General features: G+C 45.1%; 1 protein-coding gene across 1 annotated transcript; it reads left to right on the top strand.

The window, feature by feature from the left end:
- Positions 1–26,850, top strand: Mtmr6 (Myotubularin related protein 6). The gene is made up of 14 exons (XM_089566032.1): positions 1–187; positions 559–675; positions 768–930; positions 1,043–1,200; positions 2,738–2,863; positions 3,528–3,662; positions 10,717–10,849; positions 11,124–11,356; positions 15,861–16,111; positions 16,533–16,664; positions 17,053–17,179; positions 21,060–21,264; positions 23,670–23,806; positions 24,919–26,850. The coding sequence occupies exons 1-14, from the start codon at positions 164–166 to the stop codon at positions 25,063–25,065; spliced, it is 2,088 nt and encodes a 695-aa protein (XP_089422158.1). The 5' UTR covers positions 1–163; the 3' UTR covers positions 25,066–26,850.

The raw sequence follows: 26,850 nt of genomic DNA, 5'->3' as shown, positions 1-26,850 counted from the left end.
GCGGAACGCAGCGACAAAATTACAAATGTGAGAGATGTAGCAAAGCGGCAAGCCTGCGTGTGGTTTTAGGGGGGACGTAAACAAAACTCTTATCCCTCCTCTGTACTTGGGGGAGGCCGTTCCTGATGTGTTTATAGTTTATTTTCGCCTTGATTGGACCGTAATGGAAGCAATTCGAACCCCCAAAGTAAGTATCCTCCGCCACCCGTATGCTGACATGACTAACCTTTCCCATTACGTGCAATCTGGTACCGAGCCAGTAAAACTTCATAGCAACTGCGATGCCGCCTCCGTGGTGTGCCATCTCCTCGTCTCATGAGCTCTTGAGCGAGCATATTTTAATTAGTCACACCTGTGGTTCTTGAACTGTATTCGGTATCTATATCCTAGTGCCCTGCTGCTGACAGGGCGCCTGCTTTAACTGCTGGCACACGCCTCGTTTCTATCGGAAAGCATGGAAGCTTATGCACGGAACACATAGATGCTGCAATGGTGTAATGGTGCATCTCTCATGTTAATCGCCGTTAATCGGCCGTTTTACGCCTTCTTTCCCGACAGGTCGAAAATGTCCGCATGCTGGATCGATTCAACAACCGTAAATCTTCTACCGGGTCCCTTTACTTGACTACGACTCACCTCATTTTTTTCGACCCAGATCGCAAGAAAGAAACATGGGTAAAATTTTGCGGTCCGCTTGTGTTGTCGCATGCACTGACCTGCGAAACAAAGTTTGTGGCACACACTGTAATTGCCTATGTTTGTCGCAGATTCTTCACATGCACATTGCATCGATAGCGAAGCTTCCTATTTCGGCAAACGGCACGCCGCTCCAAATCCGGTGCAAAAACTTCCTCTGTGTAACCTTTTTGATTCCTAAGGAGAGGGACTGCCATGACATCTTTATCTCTCTGCAGCAACTTTCCCAGCCTTGTGAGTACAGACGGTGATTGCATTCTGACACCGCTTTGTTCAACCAGTTGTGCATGGTGTTAAGAGAAAGACTGGTTGTGCATCTCTTGAAATTTTTATTGGACTTTTTCAGTACACATAAATGACCTGTACTGCTTCCATTATACTGCATCAAATGAAGACCTCACAAAGCCTTCGGGTTGGAACAAGTTTGACTTTCAAGCTGAATATGTGCGAATGGGTGTTCCGAACACGTATTGGTCTGCAACAAATATAAATCAAGATTATGAGGTATGCTTCTTCAGTATGTAGTCGTGCAGCAATGTTAACAGTTTATGGTTGCTTCATGCTTAATAATACTGGGAAAGTATCCTCATGCGAACTCAAAAATGTGGGGTGCACTGGATACGGTTTGCAGTACAGAGCACATATCACAGTGACACTAACAAAAAATGGGTGTGTGGGTAATGTTATTAGGTTTGAAGGGGCTCTGACATATAGGTACAGATTTCATTTTGTTTGCAGTACTGTATATGGAGTCACTCGGTATGAATAACTGTGGAAAATATGCCATACTTTTAGTGGTATGGAACATGCAGACAGAGTGAGACACCTTATCAGTGCAAAAACATCATAAAGTGGACGCTTGGTTATTATGATGAGTTTGTTACATAAAAACTTGCTCGTCATTGCTTATAGAGTGGTGGGATGTGAACAATGAGCTGTCTTTGTTCCTCCAGGGCATATAATCTACATTTTTAATAGTTGTGTCATTGCTTAATTCTGACGTCACATTGCGGGCTTTTCTTTGTCGAAATTGAATTGGAAAGTACTCAGTAGTCAGAATTATTGTTTATATTGGGCACTGTGCAATGTGTTGCGTTACAATTAGCTATGACATTTTAGCATTTTAGTGCACAAAATGAAATTTGGAATTTTGGTGTCATCACGTCTGTAGCATGTTGCATCCCGTTGCTCTGTAAGTACCTTAAAATAGCTGTGCAAAAATGTATAGAGAAGGCATTATGCATGGAGAGCATAGGCATGCACAGTGCCCCACCCCCCCTCTAATAGACCACGAGGAAAGGGGATGCAGTTTTTACACCATATTGTTCGTAGGCACTCAGAAGACATGAACGCGCACACAACAATAAACTTTGCCCCCACCCCCCCTTTATTGAAAGACCTGTGCATGCCTATGGTGAAGGGGGTAGCATATTTTTGTCTTTATTTTCTTTAATGTAAAATTATACTAGAAGCACAGTTTTTATTCAATGTCAGGCATTGTTAAAAGAAAGCTGAAAAGGCACTGAAGTTTTGTTTTTATAGCTGTAAATGACCTTGAATGCAAATATGTTGACAGACGCATTCCATGTAAGCAAAGGTAAGCAAAGGTCGAACTTCTGTGGCCTAGGTATCAATTGTTATGTAACCTTTGGTGCAGAAAAGTTAGTGATCATTGCTGATTAGTAATAAAATGAAAAAAAAACCTCCTGCATCTGAGGTGCAGAAGTTCTAAACTGCTGTATCAAGTGCTGAACAGGATTTTATTTCAGAGCACAAGAAGTCCATGGCATTTATATTTCACTAAGGAGGAGAATGATTGTGTATATCTATTAATGGTGACATTTTAATTCATTAAATTGAATAAAATACAAGGGTCTTTATGGGAATTTTCAAGGGAAATTACATTTGTTTTATATATTTCTTTCTTTATTAATTTCTTTATCAGCAAGGTTCAGCTGTATAGGTGACTAGTGAAACGGCTTTCTACCTCTCTCTGAAGTGTTGAAGAATATGTAAATGAACTCCTGCCGGTGTCTTCCAGATTTGTGACACCTACCCTAGGCACCTCTATGTCCCTTCTATGGCCAGTACGGCAATACTCGTTGGCAGCAGTCAGTTTCGCAGCAAAGGAAGGCTGCCTGTTCTTTCCTATCTAAATAAAAACATGGTAAGTGCCAGCACAGGGAGCCCAATACGGGCCATGCAAGTGGCTTTTTGAAGTGTCCATATTGAATTTTGCTTCAGCATAATTTGAACTGTTCCATCCAGGTCACCAGGATTGTTTAGTGCTTAGGCTTAAGGTAGCTGTACTTGCCTTTATTGGTTTGTGTGTGTGTGCATTTGTACACTAGAATTATTGTCATAACTGTTGTCACTCAGATTTCAGTGGCATGTGGAGCAGTCTGATTGAGGCGAAAAGGCAGTGGTATGGTTTGCGGGGTTGGTTGCAGAGGGTATAGATTGATGTTTAAAAAGAGTGTAGCTAGCAGATAACGAAGATACCTGTGAAAGAGTGTATGTAACTTCTTTAATTGCTTATTTGTTTGCACAGTTGAGCTTAGTATTGATATAGTTCCAGATATGTCAAGAAATGCTTATCTTGGTCTCTCATCTGCAGTTTGCTGTATTCTTTTCTTTACCATTGGATACATCGTTAGCAGAGCGTTGTGCTTCTATTAAAGATTTGTTTGGTATAGAAATAAATGTCACGTGACACAGTATGCACTATGTGGGACAACAGTGTGTACATTCGTATCAAAATCCGCACTATTTATTTTAGAACACTGAGTGACTGCAATGCTTGTGTTTTAAGTGCACTCACATGTTTTCAGGCAGCAATATGTCGATGCAGTCAGCCTTTGTCAGGATTCTCGGCACGATGCGTTGAGGATGAGCAACTCTTGAACTGTATCCTCAAGTCGAATCCTACCTCAAAATTCATGTATGTGGTGGACACAAGGCCTCGGGTAAGAGTCACTCCAACCTTTTCAAACCTTGTGAATTACTGTGGCATTCGCAGATTCATTATAGCAAGGGTTCTGAAACTGTGCTTCATGAGACCCTTGAGTTCCTTGGAGCATTTTTGGGTTCCTCAAGCACCTAAATCTATTCTTGCCTTAACCCCGCTCATTTTATTTTGCAACTTATCGTACTATAATCACTTATAGCAGACTGTTTTGATATGCGGCCAGTCATTTTTGTTTGAATTGCTTTATCTTGCACCTGGTGTCAGGCAGCAAGGGATGGAAGCCAAGAAATGCAAGGTTCCTCAGCATCTTTTCAAAGCTATGTGGGTTCCCTGAGGGTAAAAAACTGATTACCCTTCACTTAAAGATACCACAAATACCAGCATATAATACGGGCCTGCATATAACAGGAGGTGTAGCTTTGGGATAGCAAAAACGAAAAAAAAGTTCTTATTGGCACATAACGAGAGGGGGAAGGCTTATCAAAAGCATTTATTTGCACAGCATTTCGATTTTTGTGGTCATCATCGTCAGGTACACTGTTCGAAAGATCCTTGTCAGAGGTACCTTGCGACAGAAATTCGTCTTCAGTACCATGGACTGCACTTCACATCCTGCATTTCTTGAAAGCACAACCAACAAGCTTTTCGAGAATGATGGCCCAAACTTGTATGATTCAGCTATAGAGCATGGCTGGAAAGGTCTATTCAGCCGTCTAGTGATAGTAACTGCAGGCTCTCCCTACCTAATCCTGTTTATGCAGCAGCGCTTTTGACTTGGTACCAATGTCTTCGACAGCTACCACTGTTGTATAACATGTCATCCCTCTGCACTACAGTCTCTTACACGCCAAGGTATATGGGTGGGATTGCTAGTGAAGGGCTGTTTAACATTTTTTTCTTTTTCCCCCACCTGTCAAAGATGACCATCGCTCTAGGTTTTTGAACTATGATTAGATTGGGTATGTTTCTAACACAACAAATAGGCTGCATTGCTGGAAAAAAATTTTATGCCTAAAGTGCACATTTCATCACCTGAAGGTCCAATTTCCGCTTTACTATCCTGGGTAGTGCAATATCTTGAGATCCCCGCAGGGGGGCGTCTGCAGCATGCAGACGTTGGTGAGTGGCGACACCACGGGGTTAACCCGAGCATCCGCAGGGACATCCCCGCAGGGGGATGATGGTGAACATGCGTCACCACGGACCCGAGCATCCGCGCTTAGCCGTGCGTGGCATCGCCGTGTCCAGGGAAAAGGGGATCCTGGTGGTTGAGCCGATGCCGAGCGTTTGGACCCTTAAGGCCCCTCGGCGGAGGCAACACACCACTTTGGCCCCAGCTTCCTGTAGACGGCACCTCCGGCCTGACCCGACCGGGGGAAATCGGCAGTCGCCTTTTCCTATCCTCCCCTCTATCTTTCACTTTCCTATTTCCTTTCTTACGACTCTCCTGTCTCCTCCTCTTTTCTTCGTTTTTTCCCTCTTTTTCCTGGCGGCGAGGGTTAACCGTGTGTGACCAACTACCCTGAGTTGAATCATATTAGGTTATAGTTAAGGTGTACAGCTGGCGTGGGCATGACTTGCCTTCAAGTTCCTGTCGCGTCCCCTTGTTGGACTCCATGGTGGGTGGCTGCCACCATGACCGAAAAACCAAATTTTTTTATGGCTCCCCCCCTTTCAAAACTAGATCGCTCTCTCAAAAGAGTGCGGAACGAAGCATCAGACTTTTTTTCGAAAAAGAAACCTACATTCTCAAAGTTTCATGTGATACATAGCAACAGTGACCAAAAGCAAGCTCGAATAATTTCCCCATTTCTTGTAACCAAATGTTTAACAGATACCTTAGGGCCTGGCTACAAGGTATCCAAAATGTCCAGCGGCGACCTACTCCTCGAACTCCGTGAGAGCATCCAATGCTCGAAACTTTCAAACATTGCTTCCATAGGGGACATCTCTGTCTCCGTGACTCCCCACCGATCTCTTAACACAGTTAAAGGCGTTATCTCAGAAGCTGACTTCATCCATCTAACAGAAACCGAAATGCTTGAAGGACTTTCTGATCAAAATGTAATTGACGTGCACAGAATCAAAATCCGCAAAGACAACAAAGAAATAGACACCAAACACATGGTCCTCACGTTTAACACCAGCAGTTTGCCCGAAACAATCGATGTTGGATACCTGAAAATCACCGTCAGACACTACATACCCAATCCCCGCCGCTGTTTTAACTGTCAGAAGTTTGGCCACGGCTCACAGAGTTGCCGCGGCCACAAAACCTGCGCGAAATGCGCTTCGAAGGACCACCCTTCTGAGGAATGCGACGCAGCCCTACGCTGCGCGAATTGTGAAGGAGATCACGCTGCATACTCCAGGGCGTGTCCGTCCTGGAAAAAGGAAAAAGAAATCATCACCATTAAGACCAAAGAAAACATTTCATTCAAAGAAGCGAGGAGGCGTTTTGCGCTTACCAACACATTCTCCTTCACAGCCAAACCTAACTTCGCTGATGTGGTGCGCGGGGGCGTAGCACCACACAGCGCTCCGGCACCTGCCGCGGCCACTTCCACCGCGCCTGTGGCAGTGCCATCCACGCCCCAGGCAGAGACAGTGAAAGCTGCTCTGCCAACTACAAGCCAGGGAGTGCCGGCCCACAAGTCAGCATCCCGCAGGACTTCCCCCCGTCGGGGGAGGCCTGACACCCACACACCCGCGGCTTCTTCGCGGTCGTCCAGCACCTCTTCCGAGGTGATGGACCAAACTCCCAGCCCGCCTGCTCTACAGCGGCGGAACAGCTCTCTTGAGCGAAAAAAAGGCAGGGCTACCATAACGGCCCCAGAACATAAGTAAACCTCTCGTAGCTCCTACCCCAAAACATAAACATGGCTTTTCTAGTTCAGTGGAACTGTAGAGGAATATTGAGAAATTACGATGACATAAAAAACATTTTAGGGTCAATGTCACCCGTAGCCTTATGTCTTCAGGAAACCAATCTTGGTCCACAACATGCAAATATCCTGAAACACTATAAAACTTTTAGACGAGATCGTGAACAGGCAAATAGACTCTCTGGAGGCGTCGCGATTGTCGTGTAAAGCGGCGTCCCTGCTCGAGAAATCGCACTCAAAACGAAGCTTGAAGCTGTTGCGGTCAGTGTCGTCAGCCATAAAACAATTTCTCTCTGTTCTGTATATATTCCTCCACATTCTACATTAACAGTCCCCGATTTACAAGAACTTATCAATGAACTTCCAGAACCGTATCTAGTAGTTGGGGACTTTAACGCTCACTCCCCCTTTTGGGGAGGCGAGCACTGTGACTCTAGGGGTCAAATAATCGAAGATTTTATCCTCACAAACAATGTATGTCTTTTAAATACAGGAAAAGCCACCTACCGCTCCCCTGCCTCGGGGAAAATGACCTTTTTAGATTTGTCTTTTAGCTCACCTTCTGTTTTTAATGATTTTAAATGGGATGTCATTGACAACCCATATGGCAGCGATCACCTCCCTATACTAATCACTTTAACATCCCCACCGGAAATAACCCCACAAGGCCACGGCGCTGGAAGCTTCACCTCGCCGACTGGTCACTTTTTAGAGCGAAGGCAAATTTAGAAAATATACTTTTAGATAATCTCTCCATCGACCAGATAAATGAAAAGTTCACTAATTGTATCATAAGTGCCGCACTCACAGCTATTCCACAGTCGTCGGGAGTGGTGCAACAAAATCATAAAATATGGTGGACAAAAGAGTGCAAGGAAGCAAAAAAAGTACAAAACAGAGCTTGGGGTAAATTTCGCCGGTATCCGACACATGAAAATCTCGTTAATTTTAAGAAGGCAAGAGCTAAAGCTCGGTACATCCGTCGGAGTGCCGAGAAAGCATCATGGCAGAGTTATGTTTCATCCATTAACAGTCAGATGACATCTAAAAAAATGTGGGAGCAGGTTCGCAAATTAAATGGAAACTTTTCACCCTTCACAATTCCTTTTTTAACAACACCCGGCACACAAACAAGCATAGAGGAACAGGCAGACATACTAGGGGAACATTTCGCTGCAGTTTCAAGTTCATCTCAGTATACACAGTCTTTTTTAAAATACAAAAACACAGCTGAAAAACAGAGGCTCCCAACAAGTGGAGGCACAAATGAAAAATACAATTGTGTAATTACCCTCCAAGAAATCAATAAAGTACTATCTGCCGGCAAAAAAACTGCTCCAGGACCCGACGAAATACACTATGAAATGCTTGCACATCTTTCCGAGCCAGCCGTGAACGCACTTTTAAGATTCTTTAACACAATATTCATGTCTGGGAAAATACCGGAAGTCTGGAAGAAAGCTATTATTGTACCGCTTCTTAAGCCTAGTAAACCCCCAACTTCTCCTAGCAGTTATAGACCCATAGCCCTGACTAGTTGCCTTGCCAAATCCTTCGAAAGTGTCCTAAATATAAGACTAACCTTTGTTCTTCAATCTGGTGAACTGCTTGATATCCATCAGTGTGGATTTAAAAAGGGATGCTGCACTACAGACCACCTAGTCCGCCTTGAAAATACTGTCAGAGAAGCTTTTATACATAAGCAACACTGTCTTAGCGTCTTTTTTGATTTAGAAAAAGCATATGATACAACCTGGAGGTTCGGGATCCTCCAGGACTCAGCTGAGCTTGGCATCCGTGGCAGAATACTGAACTCAATTAAAGACTTTTTGACTAACCGTTCATTTAATGTTCGTCTAGGCTCAACCCTTTCAAGGGATTTTATTCAGGAAAATGGAGTGCCTCAAGGGTGTATTTTAAGCACAACTCTTTTTATTGTAAAAATGAATTCTCTTAACAAAATTATACCAAGGTCCATAACATATTCAGTCTATGTCGACGATCTTCAGATAGCGTGCACGTCTTCCAATATATCTACATGCGAACGACAAGTACAACTTACAATCAACAAACTGGCAACATGGGCAGACAAGAATGGTTTCCAGTTCTCACCACAGAAAACAGTAGCCTTACTTTTTTCACTCAAACGAGGCTTGCACACAGATCCCACATTACACCTAAACCAAACCAAACTGCCTTTAAAAAAAGAACACAAATTTCTAGGCATCACCTTCGATAAAAAGCTTACTTTCCTGCCTCACATAAACGCACTAAAGAAGAAAGCGTCGCTATCACTGAACATACTGAAAGTCCTTTCACGCAAACACTGGGGTTCTGATCGGGTATGCCTTCTACAGATTTATCGCTCTGTAGTACGTTCCGTTTTAGATTATGGCTGCATAGTGTATGGATCAGCAAGGCCGTCGTACTTGAAGCGACTGGACCCTGTGCACAATATGGGTTTGCGTCTTTCAACTGGTGCTTACAGGACATCACCCATAAAAAGCCTTTACGTAGAAACCAATGAACCACCACTTGCAGACAGACGAACAATGCTCACATGCTCATACATCTTAAAGATCCGTTCCCAGCCTAAACACATCTGTTACCCACTCGTTACAAAGTGTCCATCTCGAACAATATTTACCAACAAACCTCTAGCAATCAGACCACTTCTTCTCCGCTTTGAAGAGAAATGCCAAGAACTAGACATAATGAACATATTACCTAATATTGCCCACAAACCTGATCCACTCCCGCCTTGGTACTGCCTACCATCTGTGTGCGATCTCACATTAACACAATTTCGGAAAAAACATACACCACATGAACAGATATTACAAGAATACTTAGCACTCAAGGAAAAATACAGAGAATACGAAGCATTTTATACCGATGGATCAAAATCGGCGCACTACGTGGGAAGTGCTGTAGTTCAGAATAATTGGGAAAAAATAGTACGGCTACCTGAGTGTACATCCATTTTCACCGCCGAGTGTTACGCAGTCTCGGTGGCTGTAGAAAAAATAATAAATGAGAACATTCAGAACAGTATCATTTACACTGATTCTCTGAGCACACTAACCTCACTTCACCATAGAAATGCAGTGACACCTCTAATTGGTAATATCATACACAACATAACGAGCGCCACAATACAGGGACAAGACATAAAATTTTGCTGGGTTCCCAGCCACATTGGAATCACTGGCAATGAGAAGGCGGATGAATGTGCTGCGAAAGCTCGCAACAAAGAAATAAAGAAAGTGAACATCCCCTACAATGACTGTATGAAGTTGGTACAGTGCAAGCTAAAAAATAAATGGCAGTCGCAATGGAATATTGAACGAAATAATAAGCTCCACTTAGTAAAACCATTTATAGAAGAATGGAAGTCATGCTCCCACCAAAAACGTTTCATCGAAGTTATTTTATGCCGTCTCCGTATTGGACACACACATCTCACACACAACTTTCTACTTACAAAAGAAGACAAACCTGTTTGTGAAAAGTGCGGAGATGAACTAACAGTAAACCACATATTATTCTCATGTACGGAACTCGAATCACTAAGAAAAAAACATTTTACTACCTTTTACAAAGAACACATTCCTTTTCATCCAGCATTGATATTAGGCAAAGATGCACTTGTCAGTATACCCTGTGTTTTTAGCTTTTTAAGGGAAGCCAGTATTCTTCATCAACTCTAATCTACTCACCCTGTGCTTCGCTACATACAATTATACACCTCAGCCACTTTCTCAATCACGAGAAGGAGGCTGAGGTCTTTATCTGAGTTGTTGGGAGCCTCGAAATCCTTGCCGAGCCAAGGATGTCTGCGGAGGTAACCCAACCTTCAAAAGTTTCTGCTATCAGACATTTTTTAAAATTCTTGTCTTTCTTCAGCTAGTTTGTAAAAATAACTTTTAGGCCCTTTACACCACCGTTTTTATCCACTTTGTTTTCAAACTCTGCTCAAGCATAGTTTTTCCATACCTTGTTCTTGGCGCATGATAGCCTTAGCTGCTTATGCGCCAATAAACCCAACACAACACCAATATCTTGAGAGGAGCTGCACTGCAGAATTCCAGTTAGCTGTGCATTTTCTTAGATACGTTGATATTTCATGTGTTCTTACAGTTGTCCGTTTGTGTTTTCTTTGTGCAGATCAATGCAATGGCTAATAAAGCCGCTGGCAAGGGCTATGAGAATGAAAACTTCTACGAGAACATCAAGTTTCAGTTCTTTGGCATTGAAAACATACACGTGATGCGCAATAGCCTGCAGAAGCTCATCGACAGTGAGTAGCTGCTTTTCCTTGGTGTTGATTTTGAATAGGAATTATGCATTACTTATGATTTGTGAGTTTCGAACTGATTTGTGAGCACGCAGTCTGGAATAGATGAATGTGCTGATATCACATTGCATGGACTGCGAAATAATTTTGTTTCGTGTCAGAAGCTCAAACCTTTTTTCTGATATATGGTCATCAAGAGGCAGGGAAGGAAGTGTAAAAACTGTGGAGGTTAGCATTGCTAGCACATACTTGACGGTAGCATCCTTCTCTGTCTCAGCGTGCGAAGCAAGTGAACCCACCATGGGGGCCTTTCTGGGAGGTCTGGAGGCCAGCGGGTGGCTGCGGCATGTCAGAGCGATCCTGGAGACTGCACACTTTGTGGCCCGGGCTGTTGAAGACGGTGTCAGCGTGCTCGTCCACTGCTCAGATGGCTGGGACCGCACAGCACAGACGTGCTCCTTAGCAGGCCTCCTGCTGGACCCCTACTATCGCACTATTATGGGTTTTCAGGTGGGTTTTGAGTGAGGCCGATCGACCATACCGCATGCGCATAGTTATTGCAGGCAGCAAATGTTGATGCATCCTGCTGAATAAGTGGTGTAGCAATGGAATATGTGTATCTTTTGCAGTTTCATCTCTCACTGTCTGGTGCTTTGCCGTAGTTGTAATTTGAACAGCTGCAAATGCCCCTCATAGGATGCTGTCCAACCAATAGCATTGTCACAACATCATGACAAGTGCCTTGCACCTGCTAGCATGGCATCGCAGGTAGCTAGCAGGTGTGAGGTGGTTGACGGTGATGCTATGACAATAGGTCAACATCACTGGTTGGCAGGCCTCCTTTGAGGAGCATTTGCCACTTTTTTTATAGCCGTATTCAGCTATGGTGCACTTGTTCTCGTCACTGTGCGTTACATTGTGTATTGTTCTTTGCTGTGCTTGTTGCTATAAATACGAGGTTGGTTTGAAGAAAATTAACATAACAAGTCTTCTGCGAGAAAAGGTATTAAGGAAAGAGATACATAAAAATACTGAGGCATTGGTACATATTACTTTTCCACACAGTCACCATGGTTGTCAAAGTATTTGTTCCATCACTAAACAGATCTGTTAAAAACAGCATAAAAGAAATCAGGGTCCAGGTCTAGGAGCCACTTGACAACAGCCTCCTGAACTTCAGCATCAGTTCTGAAGTGGCGACAGGCCAGGTGTTTCCTTAACGGCAGGTGTGGAATTGCTGCGCCATTTGCGCCATGACTCGCTATAAGGATTTCCCTGCGTCATCCTGCTCCATAGACGGCAAATTGCACCTTGAATACTTTCTGGCGCCACTGCGCCACGCGGAAAACTGTGCGCGCAAAAAAAAAAAAAAAAACTGACAGTTGCGGTTTCTGTTTACCTGTGAGCGTTTTCCTTGGCTACGGCTTGGCTGAACACAGCCCTGAAGCTCGCATCAGCGGCCAGTGGCGCCACCTAGCATGGCAGAGGCGCGTCCATACCTGTCTGTGCGTGCATAGCCAGCGTAGCACGTCGCATCGCATCATGCATGTGCAGTGAACGGCGGCAGCTGTGGTGTTGTGCGGAGTCGCAGAAAATAGGGAAATGGCGAAAAGTAAATACCATTTTCCTTTATTCAGTGCTGTTAAACTGGCAGGAGCGAACCAAGCAGTGATGACGCTATGAAGGAGTGAAATTACAGCCCACGTGCGCTGCGGCCGTTGTTTCCAACCGCTTTTATCATTCTCTGTTTTCGTCACAGTCTAGAAACTGTGTATTGCCGCAGAGTTCAAGAAAGAAATGTACGACAGAAACGTCGGGCTAGAAGCCAGACCGTGCAATCGCGCCGCGTACAGTGCAGCGTGTGCGCCGGGGCGCCCCAGCGTGCTGCTGATGCTGTGAGCCAGCGGATCAGTTCAGGCGACAGTGTGTACGTGCTGAGGGAGTTTCTTCTTGCGGAAGGGCTGCTTTGTTCTCACATATGAGGAAAGGCCGTTGCGCTAAGGCTTGCGTTCGAACTGCGTCGGCCAAAGGGCCTTTACCAAGCTTCCAGGTTGTCCGAAACTGGGTTTCGCCCGCGAGGGGCGCAGCAGGGTTTACGGAGCTTCTCCCAAGTGTGCACCCCTAAAGAAAGCCGGGAGCCAGGCCAGGAGACGCTTGTACCCATATTTACCGGTGGGTGTCCGGCGGTGGGTTTCGAACCAACCGCCTCCCGCAACTGAGACGGGCGCTCATACCACTGGGTCATGACTGCGGTTTGTGCTTTTAAAGGAAACAAACGGCAGTCTACCAAACATCCTTAAACGTCTGGAAAAAGTTGATTCCGCTCTGATGCAGCATAAGTAGACAATTTAAAACTGACTTTGTGCAGTGGTTGACAGTGTGCAAAGAACCTCCTCTCATCATCTGTTCCTCTGTTATTTATCTCAATTTATTAATATTCAGTAGCATGCAATAGAGGAAGTTGCAAACATATTCCTACAGGGCTTGTCTATACATACAGCCAGACACCAGCAGTGTGCCGTGTGCATATACTAGACTTTAGACCTATGGCTGCTCATTGCAGTTGTTTCTACATGGTAGCATTATTTCCAGGCAGCTGCTGTGTTATGTATATTGAGGGACCAGTTGGTCAGATGTAATGTTTAAATGAATGCAGTATTAAGACAGCATACAGAAAACTAGAGGACAGGCTCTGTCAGGCTTTTCTGTATGCTGTCAGTGCTACCATCATAGTTCAAGCTGGAGTGTTTCATAGAACTGCTGGGGATGCTTTGGTAGAGTTAAGTATTATGAATGCACAATGTATTTTGAGGAGGGAATAGCTGGGAGTGCAACACACTTTACAAGTTTTGTAGATCGAATGGTTCGTTGTGTATGTGTAAGGTGTATACTGCTCTGAAGTGCAGTTTGTGCTAGTTTAAAATTGATAAATCCACATTTTGGGTGCTCCCAAACTGCTCCATGACTCCATTTTGCCTGCTCCAAACCTGCTCCAAAAGGCACTTTTTCCTGCTCCTAGGTGTGCTGCAAGATGCAGTTTGTCAGTTCCACCCTCCGAAGAGACTAAAATCGCTTGATGCATGATCCAGGCTGTGTGGAAGGTGTTCAAATACAGCCCTTTTGTCAGTTCCACCCTCCGAAGAGACTAAAATCGCTTGATGCATGATCCAGGCTGTGTGGAAGGTGTTCAAATACAGCCCTTCGGAAATGCCGTACTAAATCGCATGTAACTGAGGTCATGTGCAGTCGAGCATTGTCGTGCAACAACACAACACCTTTCAAAACCATTCCCATTCGTTTCCCCCAAATCGCCTTCTGCAAACATTACAGCGTGGCTCAGTAACTGGCAGCATTCACGGTCTCTCCTTTGGGGAAGAAATCAACCAGCAGCATACCCTGTATGTTAAACAACTGTGGTCATAACTTCCTTTGATACCATTGTTCTGGGCTTCCTATGGGAGGGAGATGAGGGGTGTCTCTGATACTTTCATTGTCTCAGGTGTCATATACCTTGTAGCAATATGGTGCAGGAATGGGACGCCTTCTGCCTGTACTGCACTAAGTGCTGGAGAGACAACTTCATTTGCTTGGCTCTATCCTAGTCTCAGAGTTGCCATGGTACCCAATGAGAACACGTTGATTACAAAAGAATTTAAATATAAGAAATGTTACACATGATCTTAGCTACCATCCTGGTTATTTTCAGCTTCATACCTTATTTACTCGAATGTAAAATGATACGAATGAGTCGCGAGGAGCGACTTTAGATGCTGCCCAGTGGGAGAAAAATAAAACCACTATTGTAACGCGAGACCAACAAATGCAAAAAAGGTATCTACCTTTAATGGACATCGTGACCAACTCTGCACTTCTTTTAAAAAACATTCACTAATCCTTGTTTTCTGAAGGAGAGTTCTCAGAAACTGAGTCCTCCTTCTCGCTGTCTACGTCCCAGATGATGTCATCCTCGGTGCCGTCGAGGCAATTCAGTATGGAACATTTCTTGAATGACCTAACAAACATGTCTTGAGGCAGGCTGTACGAAATGACAGACACCTACTCGGTGATCTGAGATGCGCATGGTTGCTTGATTTTTCCTGAGCGCTTGAGGGCATGATCCTCCCGGATGCAATTTCTGCACCCTGTCCTTAAACGGTTTATTTATGCAGACATCCAGTGGCTGCAGCACAGATGACATCCCCCCGGGAATAACGACAGGGTGGGTTTTTGTGTCCCTCAGCTTCTTCTTCACCTCAGGGGTCAGGTGTCCGCGAAACAAATCCAACACCAGGACTGACGCAGGGTAAAAAAGTGTGCCTGGTCGACGGCACCACACACGGTTTTAATCCAATCCAGCACCAGACATGAATCCATCCGCGTCTTCTGGCAGCGGATGATCACATTTTTCGGGTACATCTCCTTCAGTGCCCTCTTGCGCCGAAAATTTTTATACGGTGGCAGATTGTGGCCATCTGCTAGGCATGCCAGCATCGCCGCCAATCTGGTTTTTTCATTCCCAGTGGTCCTAATGCAGACTTCTGGGGCACCTACACTGTGCACAGTCGTGGCCATCGACATGTCTAGATACATGATAGTCTGGTCAGCATTTCCAGTATTCCCCAACGGCATATTTGATATAACGACGCAGGTTGATGACGTAGCACTGAAATTCCAGCAGCTTTGTTTCGAAAGTTCCAAGTAGCTTCTGTTGTATCGAAGTTGTTGGCTGCAGTGAGAAGCCGTTCCTTTTCATGAACTTTTGGGCCCACCCACAAGATGCTTTGAAGTTTTTTAAGGTTATTCCAATCTGTCGAGCAACGTCCCTAGCCTTCCAGAAGATCAGCTCAACGCTGACCCCCATGAGCCAGTTGCACTGCTTAACTACAAAGTCCGCCACCTTTTCCTACGCAGCATCTTGCTGACCTGGCAGCATCTCACTGACCTGTCAGCATTTCACACCTGAAAGTGCAGCATGCATCACCTGTACAGCGTGCACAATTTGCAATTTCTGCAGGCTTTGATTGAAAAGGACTGGCTGGCCTTTGGGCACAAGTTCATGGACCGATGCGGCCTGGTCCAGGGTGATCAGCGCGAAGTGGCGCCCGTGTTCACCCAGTTCGTGGACGCTGTGTGGCAGCTGATGCACCAGTTCCCCTCCTCGTTCCAGTTCAACGAACGCTTCCTGCTCACCATCCATGACCACGTCTACTCTTGCCAGTTTGGCACCTTTGTCGGGAACTGCGAGAAAGACCGGCTTGACTTGAGGTCAGACAGCTCTTCGATTCTGAACGTTGAATGCTTTTTTAGCTTTTTTGCTGTGATGGCAAGGCAGCATGATCCACAATGCCTAGTGAAAGCTTACTGTGCAGAAAACACTCATGTAACCCAAATTACAAGATGTGTGCAGCTTGATATCCGTGGCATAACAGAACAGTCAAGATACCCTTAAGGATTCATATAAAAAATTAACTGATAATTTGGAGCTCACGCTGCTACTGAAAAGCACACTTTTTTAAGTTGCTGTGGAGTAACTTTAATTTCTGGGTAAACCTTGGTGGTAATTAGTGTTTTGGGAATACTCTATAAGTATGCAAAAGTACCTTAGCACATTTTTTTTTCCATGCGTGATAACTGAATGGACTAGCTGTCGACATTACGTCTTATGCAGCAGTTATTCACTTTGCAGGCTCAGCTCCAGGACGTACTCACTGTGGGGCTACCTGAGCAACCATGTCTCAGAGTACATCAACCCCTTGTACAGGACAGACAGAAGGGGAGCAGACACCTTGCACCCGTCACTGGCTCCACAGGCGATCAGGTTTGCGTTCTTAAAAATTACACCTGTGTCGCATGGCCATGTCAGAGGTCTCGGGCAGATAATCATTAAACTGAGTAATGTTTCTCTGTGAAAGAAATGAATAAAACGCTATAGGACTGGTGTTACAACAGCACCAAATGGTGTCACTTGAGTAGTCAGTTGAGTTGATGGACATGTGTCAAATTCTGCTTTAGAGACATTAGACCATCAAGGGCCTTTGCCAGCATGCATTTCAAGGAGTGTGTTCACACTCCTTTCACACTCCCAAAGACATTTGGGAACACCCATCTTGCGTGGGGTTTGAGCAGGAACCAGCATGTGGTTTATAGATGGAGGGAACAGTTTTGCTTGTTTGCATCTGCATCAGGGATGCACCCCATGCTTGCAGGTTCTGGAGGGGTATGTACAACCGATTTGAAAATGGAGTCCATCCACGTGAGCCCCTGAGCGACATCCTGGCTGCTACAAAGGATCACATCCTCAGCCTGGAAGACCACATCCAACACCTCGTCAAGGTGGGTGCTCCTCAGGACAAGGCACTGCATTTAGAACATACTGATGTCGGCACACTTGATGCTTTACTAGTATACTGCTCAAAGTGCCTAATTGCACAACATGAGAAAAAATCATGGGACAGTTGAAAGTTTGTTAAGGCTTGTGATCGCAAACGAGCGGAGACATGTTAGAGTTGATATATTTAGGTGGATTCTCAAACCACTAAGCCACGACAGCAGTGACCTGGTGTTTAACACATCCGTTTGTATTCGGGAAGTGCAGGGTGGAACGTGTTGAGCTCGTATTTTGAATGTGCATATCCACGTGTGGGTGCCCAGCAGTCAGCTTGCAGATGCCGACGCCAACGGTGCAAAAGTGAGGAAAGAGCTAAGAACAGGTAACGGTGTAGCCATTAGTCCTCCACAATGGGGCCTAAGGATTAGAACGTCTGCATCATATATGGCAGGTGCCAGGTGGTAGGTGCTGAACTTGAAATTTGCCAGATGTATTTTAACCGATGGGCTGTGCAGATGGCACTGCCAATACCACATTTTAATGTGTTTGCATTAGGAGCTCCACCGTGAAGGAAAAGTGTCCAGCAGCACGCCACCAGGCTTAGTTGGCAGGTGGTGAAGTGGAGAGTGCACAACCTCCTCTCCACTTGTAGGAGGGAGGAGTGAGATGCCAAAACGTGGCTGCCATGGGAAGAACCCAAAAACGAAAATGGCTAAGAATGACTGTAAAAATGAAAATGACTTAGAATGACTCTACAAGTATTTAAATTACTGAGACCCAGCAAAAATGACCTGCCACAACAAGCTCAGCAGGTGGCGAAGTGGACAAAGGGAAATCCATGCCATGGGAAGAGCCAAGAGAGGGGATGCTGCAGAGATGGAGGGCCAATCAGCCAATGCCAATCAGCTTTTGGTGATTAATGCACTAAGCCTTAGCTCTTCAGGCAATTAGAAGACCTAATGCTAATCCATTTTATCGCATAATTATAATTAAGCACCCGCCTAATTTTTTTAGTTGAGGAACAAGTTAAGAAGGCTAAACACTGTAAAATATCATGGACTCCATTGCTGGTAAACATAGCCGCTGCAAATCATGTTCTCATGTACTGTCTGCAGCAAAAGTGCAGCAGGATGTCGGATCTTTAAAAAGTAGAAATTGCCATGCAGACTGTGCCATTTGAAATCGGGCTGCTTCAGCTCAGATTGCACCACAATTAAGGCTTCAAATGCTTAGTATCTATAGAGCGGTGGCACTTTCATTATTGGTGCCTGGTGTAGCCTCAATAGGCCTCTTGCACTGCCTTGGTAGCGCCACAAAAATGATGCTAAAAAGCTCCCTCTATGCATCTGCTGAGTAGTGCGAATCCCCCGCGTCTGCTTCCGAATGTATGCAACTGGTATGGACCCACAACGTGCATTTTTATTACAGTAGCGTGGAAAATTGGGCCTGTTGGTACATGTCTTGAACAAATAAATAGCAGCGCAAAGACACGAGGACTAGACGAGACAACAAGGACGGCGCTGTCCTTGTTGTCTCGTCTAGTCCTCGTCTCCTTGCGCTGCTATTTATTTTTATTACAGTATGTATTCTACGAATTTATGGCGCTGAAAATGTTTTTGAGGGTTGGCACACTGTGAAAACACGAGAAATTACCCAAGGCCAGGTAAATAGAAACTGATGGTACAGTCGTTACAGACACCCACACTATTGGAAATTCTTGCAGTCATTATTTTCTGTCTGCCTTTACTTGTGAGCGTGCCACAAGCAATATCACAAATAAGCTAGGTTCGCTCATGCCGGATATTGTGATTACAGAGCCTGGTATTGTTAACTTACTATTGCAAATCGATGTCAAAAAGTCCCCTGGTCATGTAAACCCCTGCACAGGGGAATTTGAGATATTGAAAATAAATAAATAAATATTTCTCAAACAATACGCCCAGCAGTTGGCTCCTGTTTTGCACAAAATTTTTTACACTTTTCCTTGAAATAGGCGCTGTCCCATTCAGTTGGCTATGTGCAGGGGTTATTCCTGTTCACAAAAGTGACAGCAGACTGTCCGTAGACATGTATAGACCCATGTCACTAACTAGCGAGTACTGCAGGCTGATGGAACATATCATTAACAAATCCATCACGGCGTATTCAGAAGAAAATGGCTTGATTTATAGCAAACACCACGGCTTCAGAAAAAGGTGTGTTAACAATTACCGAGCTGCTGGAAATAACAAACGATTTTGCACAGGTAATCGATTCCCAGCTTCAAGCAGGTACCATACAGGTTGATTTTAAAAATGCATCGTGTGGTATCAAATTAATCAACAAGCTCCGTGGCAGCTGACCCGAAAGACGCAGGTTCAGTCCTGGCCACAGTAGTTGCGTTTCGATAAAAGCGAAATGCTAGAGCGAAATGCGAAATGTATTGTGTGATGTCAGTGCATGCTGAAAAACTCCAGGTGGTCGAAATTATCTGGAGCCCTCCACTATGGTGTCCCTTTTAGCCTGAGTCACTTTGGGATGTAAAACCCCTTCAACCAGCCTGAGCCAATAAAGTACATCCAGAGCAGAGAACATTGAGCTTCGAGGATGAGAAAGTAGTCCCTAGCAAGAATGTGTCAGGATTTTTAGTGATGGTGTTGTCACTGCTATCACTGTTTTGTGTCATTTCAGGCCACACTGTCTTCTTGCATAATGTATGATCAGGGACAGGGTGCAGAAAGTTTGCAATAGGTACACCTTGTAGAGGCCCTGTAAGTGCTAAGTATTCAGAATGCCTTAGGGACATGACGGTAAGAGCCAGTGTTTTCTCAAGTCTGGCATACTTTTAGCACCAATAGTTTTGTGCCCATTCTCAAATAAACATGCAGTGCCAGCTGAACACTTGCTACTATAGAAAAGTGTCCATCACTGGTAGCATGTACAGTCAGGCCGGAATGAAACACGAACACGCATATGTCATACATTTCTGCTTTGCGGCGAGATATTCCTTTACAACCTATTTTCGATTATGCATTTCAGTAGGCCCTTTACCCAGACACATGAATCTGGCTAGTTGTACACTTCAGCTGAAAGTAGGCAGGTAAAATATTTTGTTTTCTTGACATGCTCTGTTCGCGTTTCATTCCGGCCTGACTGTACTATCACGCTCAATATGAGTTGCAACGTGTGGTCATCGACCGGGGCTCGTTCCGTGGTGTGCCTCCTTCAAACAGTCACTCGGAATTCTGGGAGAAATTTTTTCCTGAGCGGGGGTGCTGTTGTTTCCTGGAACAGCAGTTTCTCCCAGAATTCCGAGCGACTGTTTGGAGGAGGCACACCACGGAACGAGCCCCGGTCGATGACCGCACGTTGCAACTCATATTGAGCGCGATAGTACATTGTGCACTAGTCTCATCGTGATTAGCCATTCTCTGTGGTGCTCAACTAGGATGGCCTCAGTATTTATCTGTTAGTTGCATCCTGCAAGTACTAACTCCACCCACACACACACACTTGTGTAGGTCTGCGACCATGCGGTGTGAGTTAAATGCCTCTGGCAGCATCTTTTTCTAATGTGATGCAGATTCTCTTTGATGTACACCCCGCGTCAAAAGTATACGGCCCAAGGGGTTTGCTTGGGAAGCCTGCTGCATGCCTCGTTATGCATCCTCAGTGACCGTAACCTCTCGAATTAGGAATGGCATCGCGTCCTCAATGCTGCCAAACTTTGGACTACTAGATATGCTAGGGAGCCCCGCTAAAATCCTTCGAATCAAACCTCTCGGGCTATATACTTTCGACGGGGGGTGTATATTCTCGCTCCATGTGCATTATTGATGGGTGTGAGGGAGCGTGTTGTTCTTGTTGCTGGGTGCATGGTTTAAGCATGTGCGCGTGTGTGCACAGCGCATAGCGCAGCTACGAGAGCTTCTGCATCATGCGGACACGCCGAGCAAGGACCTGGATTCTGTGCTGGGGGAGTCGCTGACCGGGGACGAGCTGGACTCCCAGCCGGCCTCCTCCGAGGGGGCCGTCAGCGTGCGCGACTCGGGCTTCGGGGATGCCGACTACAACGAGTGCAAGGAACTTCAGCAGAGGCTGCACCAACACAGTGAGTGGCTTGTCGCTTTCGCAGCGACAGCTGTTATCCGGAGCACAACCCGGAAGATGCATCACGTTGTCCGTACTGCTTCAAATGGAAGTTCCATCCCATGTGCAGCGTGAGGAACAGGTGGCAACGCAGAAAGCTGGCACTGCACATAGGATAGCACTGCTGAGCAAGCTGGTTTAAAGTACCACCATTCTTTCCACTCTGCTGTCACAGCTCCTCACACTTCCTTCTCGCCCCCCCTGTCTAATCAGCAAGCGCTTTCCGGAGCGATGATTGTCTGCTGCCCCGGAAACAGGCGTGAGCCACCCGCGTTTCTCGTTTTTCTCTTTGCCTGGCGTCATTTGCAGGCCATCTGCCGCTGCTCCAAAAAGATGTGCCTCGGTTGTCCTGCATGGATCAAGCTTTTCCATGAAATGCCACATCTCCCCCTTGAGTCTGATTACAGCAGGCACTGTCGGCACTGAATGCAGTGAAAGATCATTAATTCAAACTTCAAGGGACCGGAAAAAATGTTTGAATTTTCTAATGATCCTGAAATAACTGTCAGGCAACGGTTGCCTGATTTTGAGATGAAAACAACGTGATAGAGACCATTTTCCATGTTTTCACCGATGCTTTATTGCTTCCATAATGTCGGGAGCATTAAAACAGAGCTGCTCCAAAACTGTAAGGGCCACCCACATCCTTCAAGGTGTGACGCAGCGGAGCTCCACCACTACTGCATCGCACTGATTATAAGCAGCACCGTTGCGTGCAAGGAGACTTCAATGCACAAATGAGGATTTGGTTGGCTACATGCAGTGAAAACGATCCATTCACTAGCTAATGCAAAAACTCCATTAGTTACCTGTAAAAAATGATTGGCCTCTAGAAGAGTCACTTCGCAAACACGTAGAATTTTAATGATGTATCATCATCATCATCAGCCTGACTACACCCACTGCAGGGCAAAGGCCTCTCCCATGTCTCTCCAATTAACCCTCTCCTTTGCTAGTTGCCGCCACTGTATCCCCGCAAACTTCTTAATCTCATCCGCCCACCTAACTTTCTGCCGTCCCCTGCTACGTTTGCTTTCTCTTGGAATCCACTCCGTTACCCTTAAGGACCAGCGGTTATCTTGCCTTGACATTACATGCCCTGCCCAAGCCCACTTCTTCCCCTTGATTTCAACTAGGATGTCATTAACCCGCGTTTGTTCCCTCACCCACTGTGCCCTCTTCCGATCTCTTAACGTTACACCTATCATTTTCCTTTCCATAGCTCGCTGCGTTGTTCTTAACTTAAGCTGAACCCTCTTTGTTAGCTTCCACGTTTCGGCCCCATAGGTGAGTACCGGTAGGGTACTGCTGTTATATACTTTTCTCTTCAGGGATATTGGTAAGCTACCATTCATGATCTGAGAGAACCTGTCATACGCGCTCCACCCCATTCTTATTAATACTTCTAGTTATTTCCCTCTCATGATCCGGATCTGCGGTCACTACCTGCCCTAAGTAGACGTATTCTGTTACTACTTCCAGCACCTCGCTACCAATTGCAAACTGCTGTTCCCTTGCAAGGCTATTGAACATTACTTTGGTTTTCTGCATGTTAATTCTTAGCCCCACCGTTCTACTCTGCCTGTCTAGCTGATTGATCATGCTTTGCAATTCTTGTCCTGAGTGGCTTAGCAAGGCAATGTCATCAGCGAATCGCAAATTACTCAGGTATTCTCCATTAACTCTTATCCCCAACTCTTCCCATTCCAGTCCCCGGAATACCTCCTGTAAGCAGGCAGTGAAGAGCATTGGCGAGATCGTGTCTCCCTGCCTGACACCTTTCCGTATTGGAATTTTATTGCTTACTTTATGGAGAACTATAGTAGCTGTGCAATCGTTATAAATATCTTCCAATATTTTCACATAGCACTCTTCCACACCCTGATTCCACAATGCCTGCATGACAGCTGACCTCGAGAGTACCAGAAGCTTGGAAGAACGCTAATGATGTATGTCTGGCAGTAAAGAAGTTATGTTAGCTTTTCCATTACTTTTGCACAACACTTGTAACAAGATAGACCAGCAACTGCCTCTGCTTCTGTTGACGTTTTTTGGCTAAGTTCTGCCAATGTTTTTGAGCGCAACTCTTAGGCACCAGTTCATGGGTTCCACGTTGGCGTTGTGAGCGTAGTTGGCGTAATGTGCCACTTGACAACCGTGGCATGTGGCGTGTCCTAGCATAAGGCGCCTGCCACAGTAACAGCAGAGCAATGGACAACCGTAAGGTGGCTGCCACGGGGCAGATCCTGGAGGGTGGCTGGCAGTGTAACACGCCACCTGCCACTGCTGGCAAGTGGTGTGCGAAGAGCACTGCTCAAATTTCGCATTACCAACTATCATAATTGTTAGTCAATTTTTTTGTTGCAGAGATTGGAGACAGCTTTGGTTCCACCGTGGTACAAAGGCTAATGGAAGAGTTTGATTCAGTGGCCGTGGATTGGAAGTCCTTCAGGAATATCAAGGAATGCCCCTGCTCCACACCATTTGATCACTTCAGGAGAAAGGTATGTGTGCACAGTCCGTGGCACGTGTCTGGGCAGCAGCCACTCCTCAGATCGCAAAACACAAGCAATTGAAAACTTGAGATGCATTTTACGACTGTAAAAGCACGCTGGTGCCACAGTCATGCAGTGCGGTTAGAAAAGCGAAAGTATTGGCGCGAGACGAAACCATGCGAGGAAGATTTCAGAGGGCACGCAGGCGAGGCGGGAAGCCTATGAGGAGGAGAAGTAGATATTTGTTTTTGTTTGCATACCATATTTCACGTTTCAAGTTTGGAAGGGAAGTGGCATGCAAGTTTATGTGGCACTCTTTTGAATGAGCCTGACCAAATACAGTCAAGCCCACTTATAACAATATTCAAGTGCCATGGAAATACCATTGTTATAACCAATAATTGTTATAACAGGGTTGTGCCGAAAAAAAAAGAAAAGATGACAAACTTCAGAGCATTTATTGACAGTAAATACCCAGAGGGGTTTGATTGTTCTAATGCCTGTAAAAGCTCGTTAAATCGAACTTCAGGGAACCGATGACCATAGCACCGCCATCACTGTGCCACCGGGAGCTTTGCGCACCTCCACGTCACAGGAATCAAGCCGGCTTTTTGGAAGCTATTCTTATGGGAAATTCAAGAAGCATGCAGAACCAAGGGTGCGGTGACAGCTGACAAGAGAAAAACTGCGCTGGCTGCATGCACGCGCGCTGCACTGACTGATTAGGGGTACGCATGGCGTGCGTAGCCAATGCAGCAATGCAGCAGCTCTCCTGACGCGATGACGCCTGCCTCTTTTGCTTTCGTGGCGTTGCTGCGCCAGCTTAGTCCATTGGTCGGCCCCACACATGCACGCTTTTGTGTTGTAAGCATGGTTTTGCTGGTGTGGTTGTAGCATTTCTTTTCTTTTTCTGTAATGGTTGACACTCAATTACCAGATTTAATTGTTATAACCAATAATGTGCCTTGACAGCATTGCTATAAGCAGTTTATTTTACCATAGAACACATGGCAAAGCTGATGGTGCCATGACCGACCATTGTTATATCCGATATATTGTTATAACCAGTATTGTTATAAGTGGACTTGACTGTAATCCCGCACTGTTTTGTGTCCTCGCAGTTTCACTGCTGGAGCTGTGGAGACGTGTTCTGCATTCGTTGCATAGACAAGAGGTTGTGTCTACCCGGGCACATGACCAAGCGGCCTGTGCCAGTCTGTCGGCACTGCTACAAGGAACTGACCCACACAAATTCGATAGATTCCTAAGAAGATCTTCAGCAGCAAGAGGCAGGCATGCGTCCTCTCTTCCTCCCACCAAGTCACAGCACTGACGGAACGTGTCGCGGGCTCGCGAAGACGTTTGCCACTCTACATTCTTTTTGTACTCTGGGGATGTGGGGGTCTGAAAAGCAGGCCATGGTTTACTTGAGCCGGAGAGATAGTTAAGCCTGTGGCCAAAGGTATGGCCATCTCAAATTGAGTGCAGCTCGTAGAAGCCGCTTGTTCATATTATCAGGTTAGAGTAGAATTTATGTAGGGTGGAGCCTATGAGCAAGAACGGAATACATTTTACTATCTCATGACTACTACCATTGGATCTTAGGCCATAGATAGCTATGCAAGAAAAAAAAAAAGAAAATGAGACAAGAGAACACCCCCTACTCCCCCTGCCTTTGACTGGCTGTTAGCAAATATGTGCCGGTTTGCTGTTTAAGAGACCTCACATGCTACATAGTTCTTGTTTTTATTAACACCTGTTGATGATGGCTATGGCCTCTGCTAGATTTGGTTGCTTTTGCACTGTTCTTAACTGGAAAAGCTATTTCATTTGGGCAGCATTCTGTATCGCACTGCATAGTATAGAAGATTATCTACAAAGAGGAACAAAAGGTGACACCAGTATATAAAACTGTGCTGAGATAATTTTACTGACATGAATGCCCTTTAGAATTCAAGGAGCCTCTGGCTTGGTTTTGTACCTGTACAATGCAAGTGTGCGTTTTCAGTTTTTTTTTCCCTAGTCATTGTCAGGAAATGGTATTTGTGGTGATTGCTGCTTTTTGCAACTAACCTTTCGTTTAAGTCATGTGTCAGACATTGCATGGGCTCAAGTTTGTTGGACACAAGGCTGTAATGGAATACTTTTGTCCGTTGAGTTTATTTGCTAGTGCTTGTTTGTAATTTCCTTGCTACAATGTTAATTTACTAATTCCAAGCATGACTTCCTTCTCCCCGTGTTCCTGTCGACGTCAACAGAGCCCAACATTCCAGTTGGCTCTTTGCAGAGAGTAGAGATGTCTTGTGCTTTGCTTCACCACAAAAAAAAAGTAAAAAAATAATGGCCCTTTACTATCGTATAGTCCTTTTATAACCCCTCACGTTTCCTGTGAGAGCTGTTTTTTGCACACTATACATCACATTTTGTGCAGTGAATGGTTGTGCACGAATTTACTGTTATATACTCTTACTACGAATGTTGTGTGTCTTCTACTACATGTTACATTTCGCAGTGAACCTGTCTTTCTGTGCCTCTTTGCACCAACACAATCATGGGGCATTGTGAAAGTTGTGTTTCCCTGTCAGCGCTTTTTGCACGCAACCTTTCCTTTCAATATGAATGTGGAGGTGTTTTTATTTTGTTCATATTCCTGAGCATGAAACTGTTTTCTTCACATTCCTTCCCCGGTTGCCTTTGGCCCTTGCTTCCCCTTTGGATCTGTTTGTAGCTCTGTCTATTATGGATGACACAACCAAGGCCCATGAAGTAGTATATGTGTATATATTGCTTTGTTTAGCTGTATAGATGTTCTTGACCTGTTTTATCCTTTTCTTTTTTTTCCTTTAGAAATTGTTGCTATAACTTCACTGTTAATGATTCGTTGGTGTTTGTTGTTCTGAACACCACTTTATCAAAATACTGCTATATTTTGTGATGGCTTTTGTTGTAATGCTGTAATCTAGAGGTGTTAAGCAGAATGGCTCGTGAATTGTTCTGTACATGCTTGGTTGTACTTGAAAAACAAAAGGGAATATAAAGTATACTCTACACTG

This window comes from Amblyomma mixtum, chromosome 1, assembly GCF_055824585.1.
Source record: "Amblyomma mixtum isolate Tamu chromosome 1, ASM5582458v1, whole genome shotgun sequence".
Taxonomy (NCBI): domain Eukaryota; kingdom Metazoa; phylum Arthropoda; class Arachnida; order Ixodida; family Ixodidae; genus Amblyomma; species Amblyomma mixtum.
Note: the sequence above shows the minus strand (reverse complement) of the source record. Positions and strands in the feature narration are given on the sequence as shown.

Excerpts from the sequence above, each read along its gene's own strand:
- Mtmr6 (XM_089566032.1), top strand. The coding sequence starts at position 164 with ATGGAAGCAATTCGAACCCCCAAA. Across the intron at positions 3,663-10,716 it reads TGGTGGACACAAGGCCTCGG|ATCAATGCAATGGCTAATAA; the intron begins GTAAGAGTCACT and ends TTCTTTGTGCAG. Across the intron at positions 10,850-11,123 it reads CCTGCAGAAGCTCATCGACA|CGTGCGAAGCAAGTGAACCC; the intron begins GTGAGTAGCTGC and ends TCTCTGTCTCAG.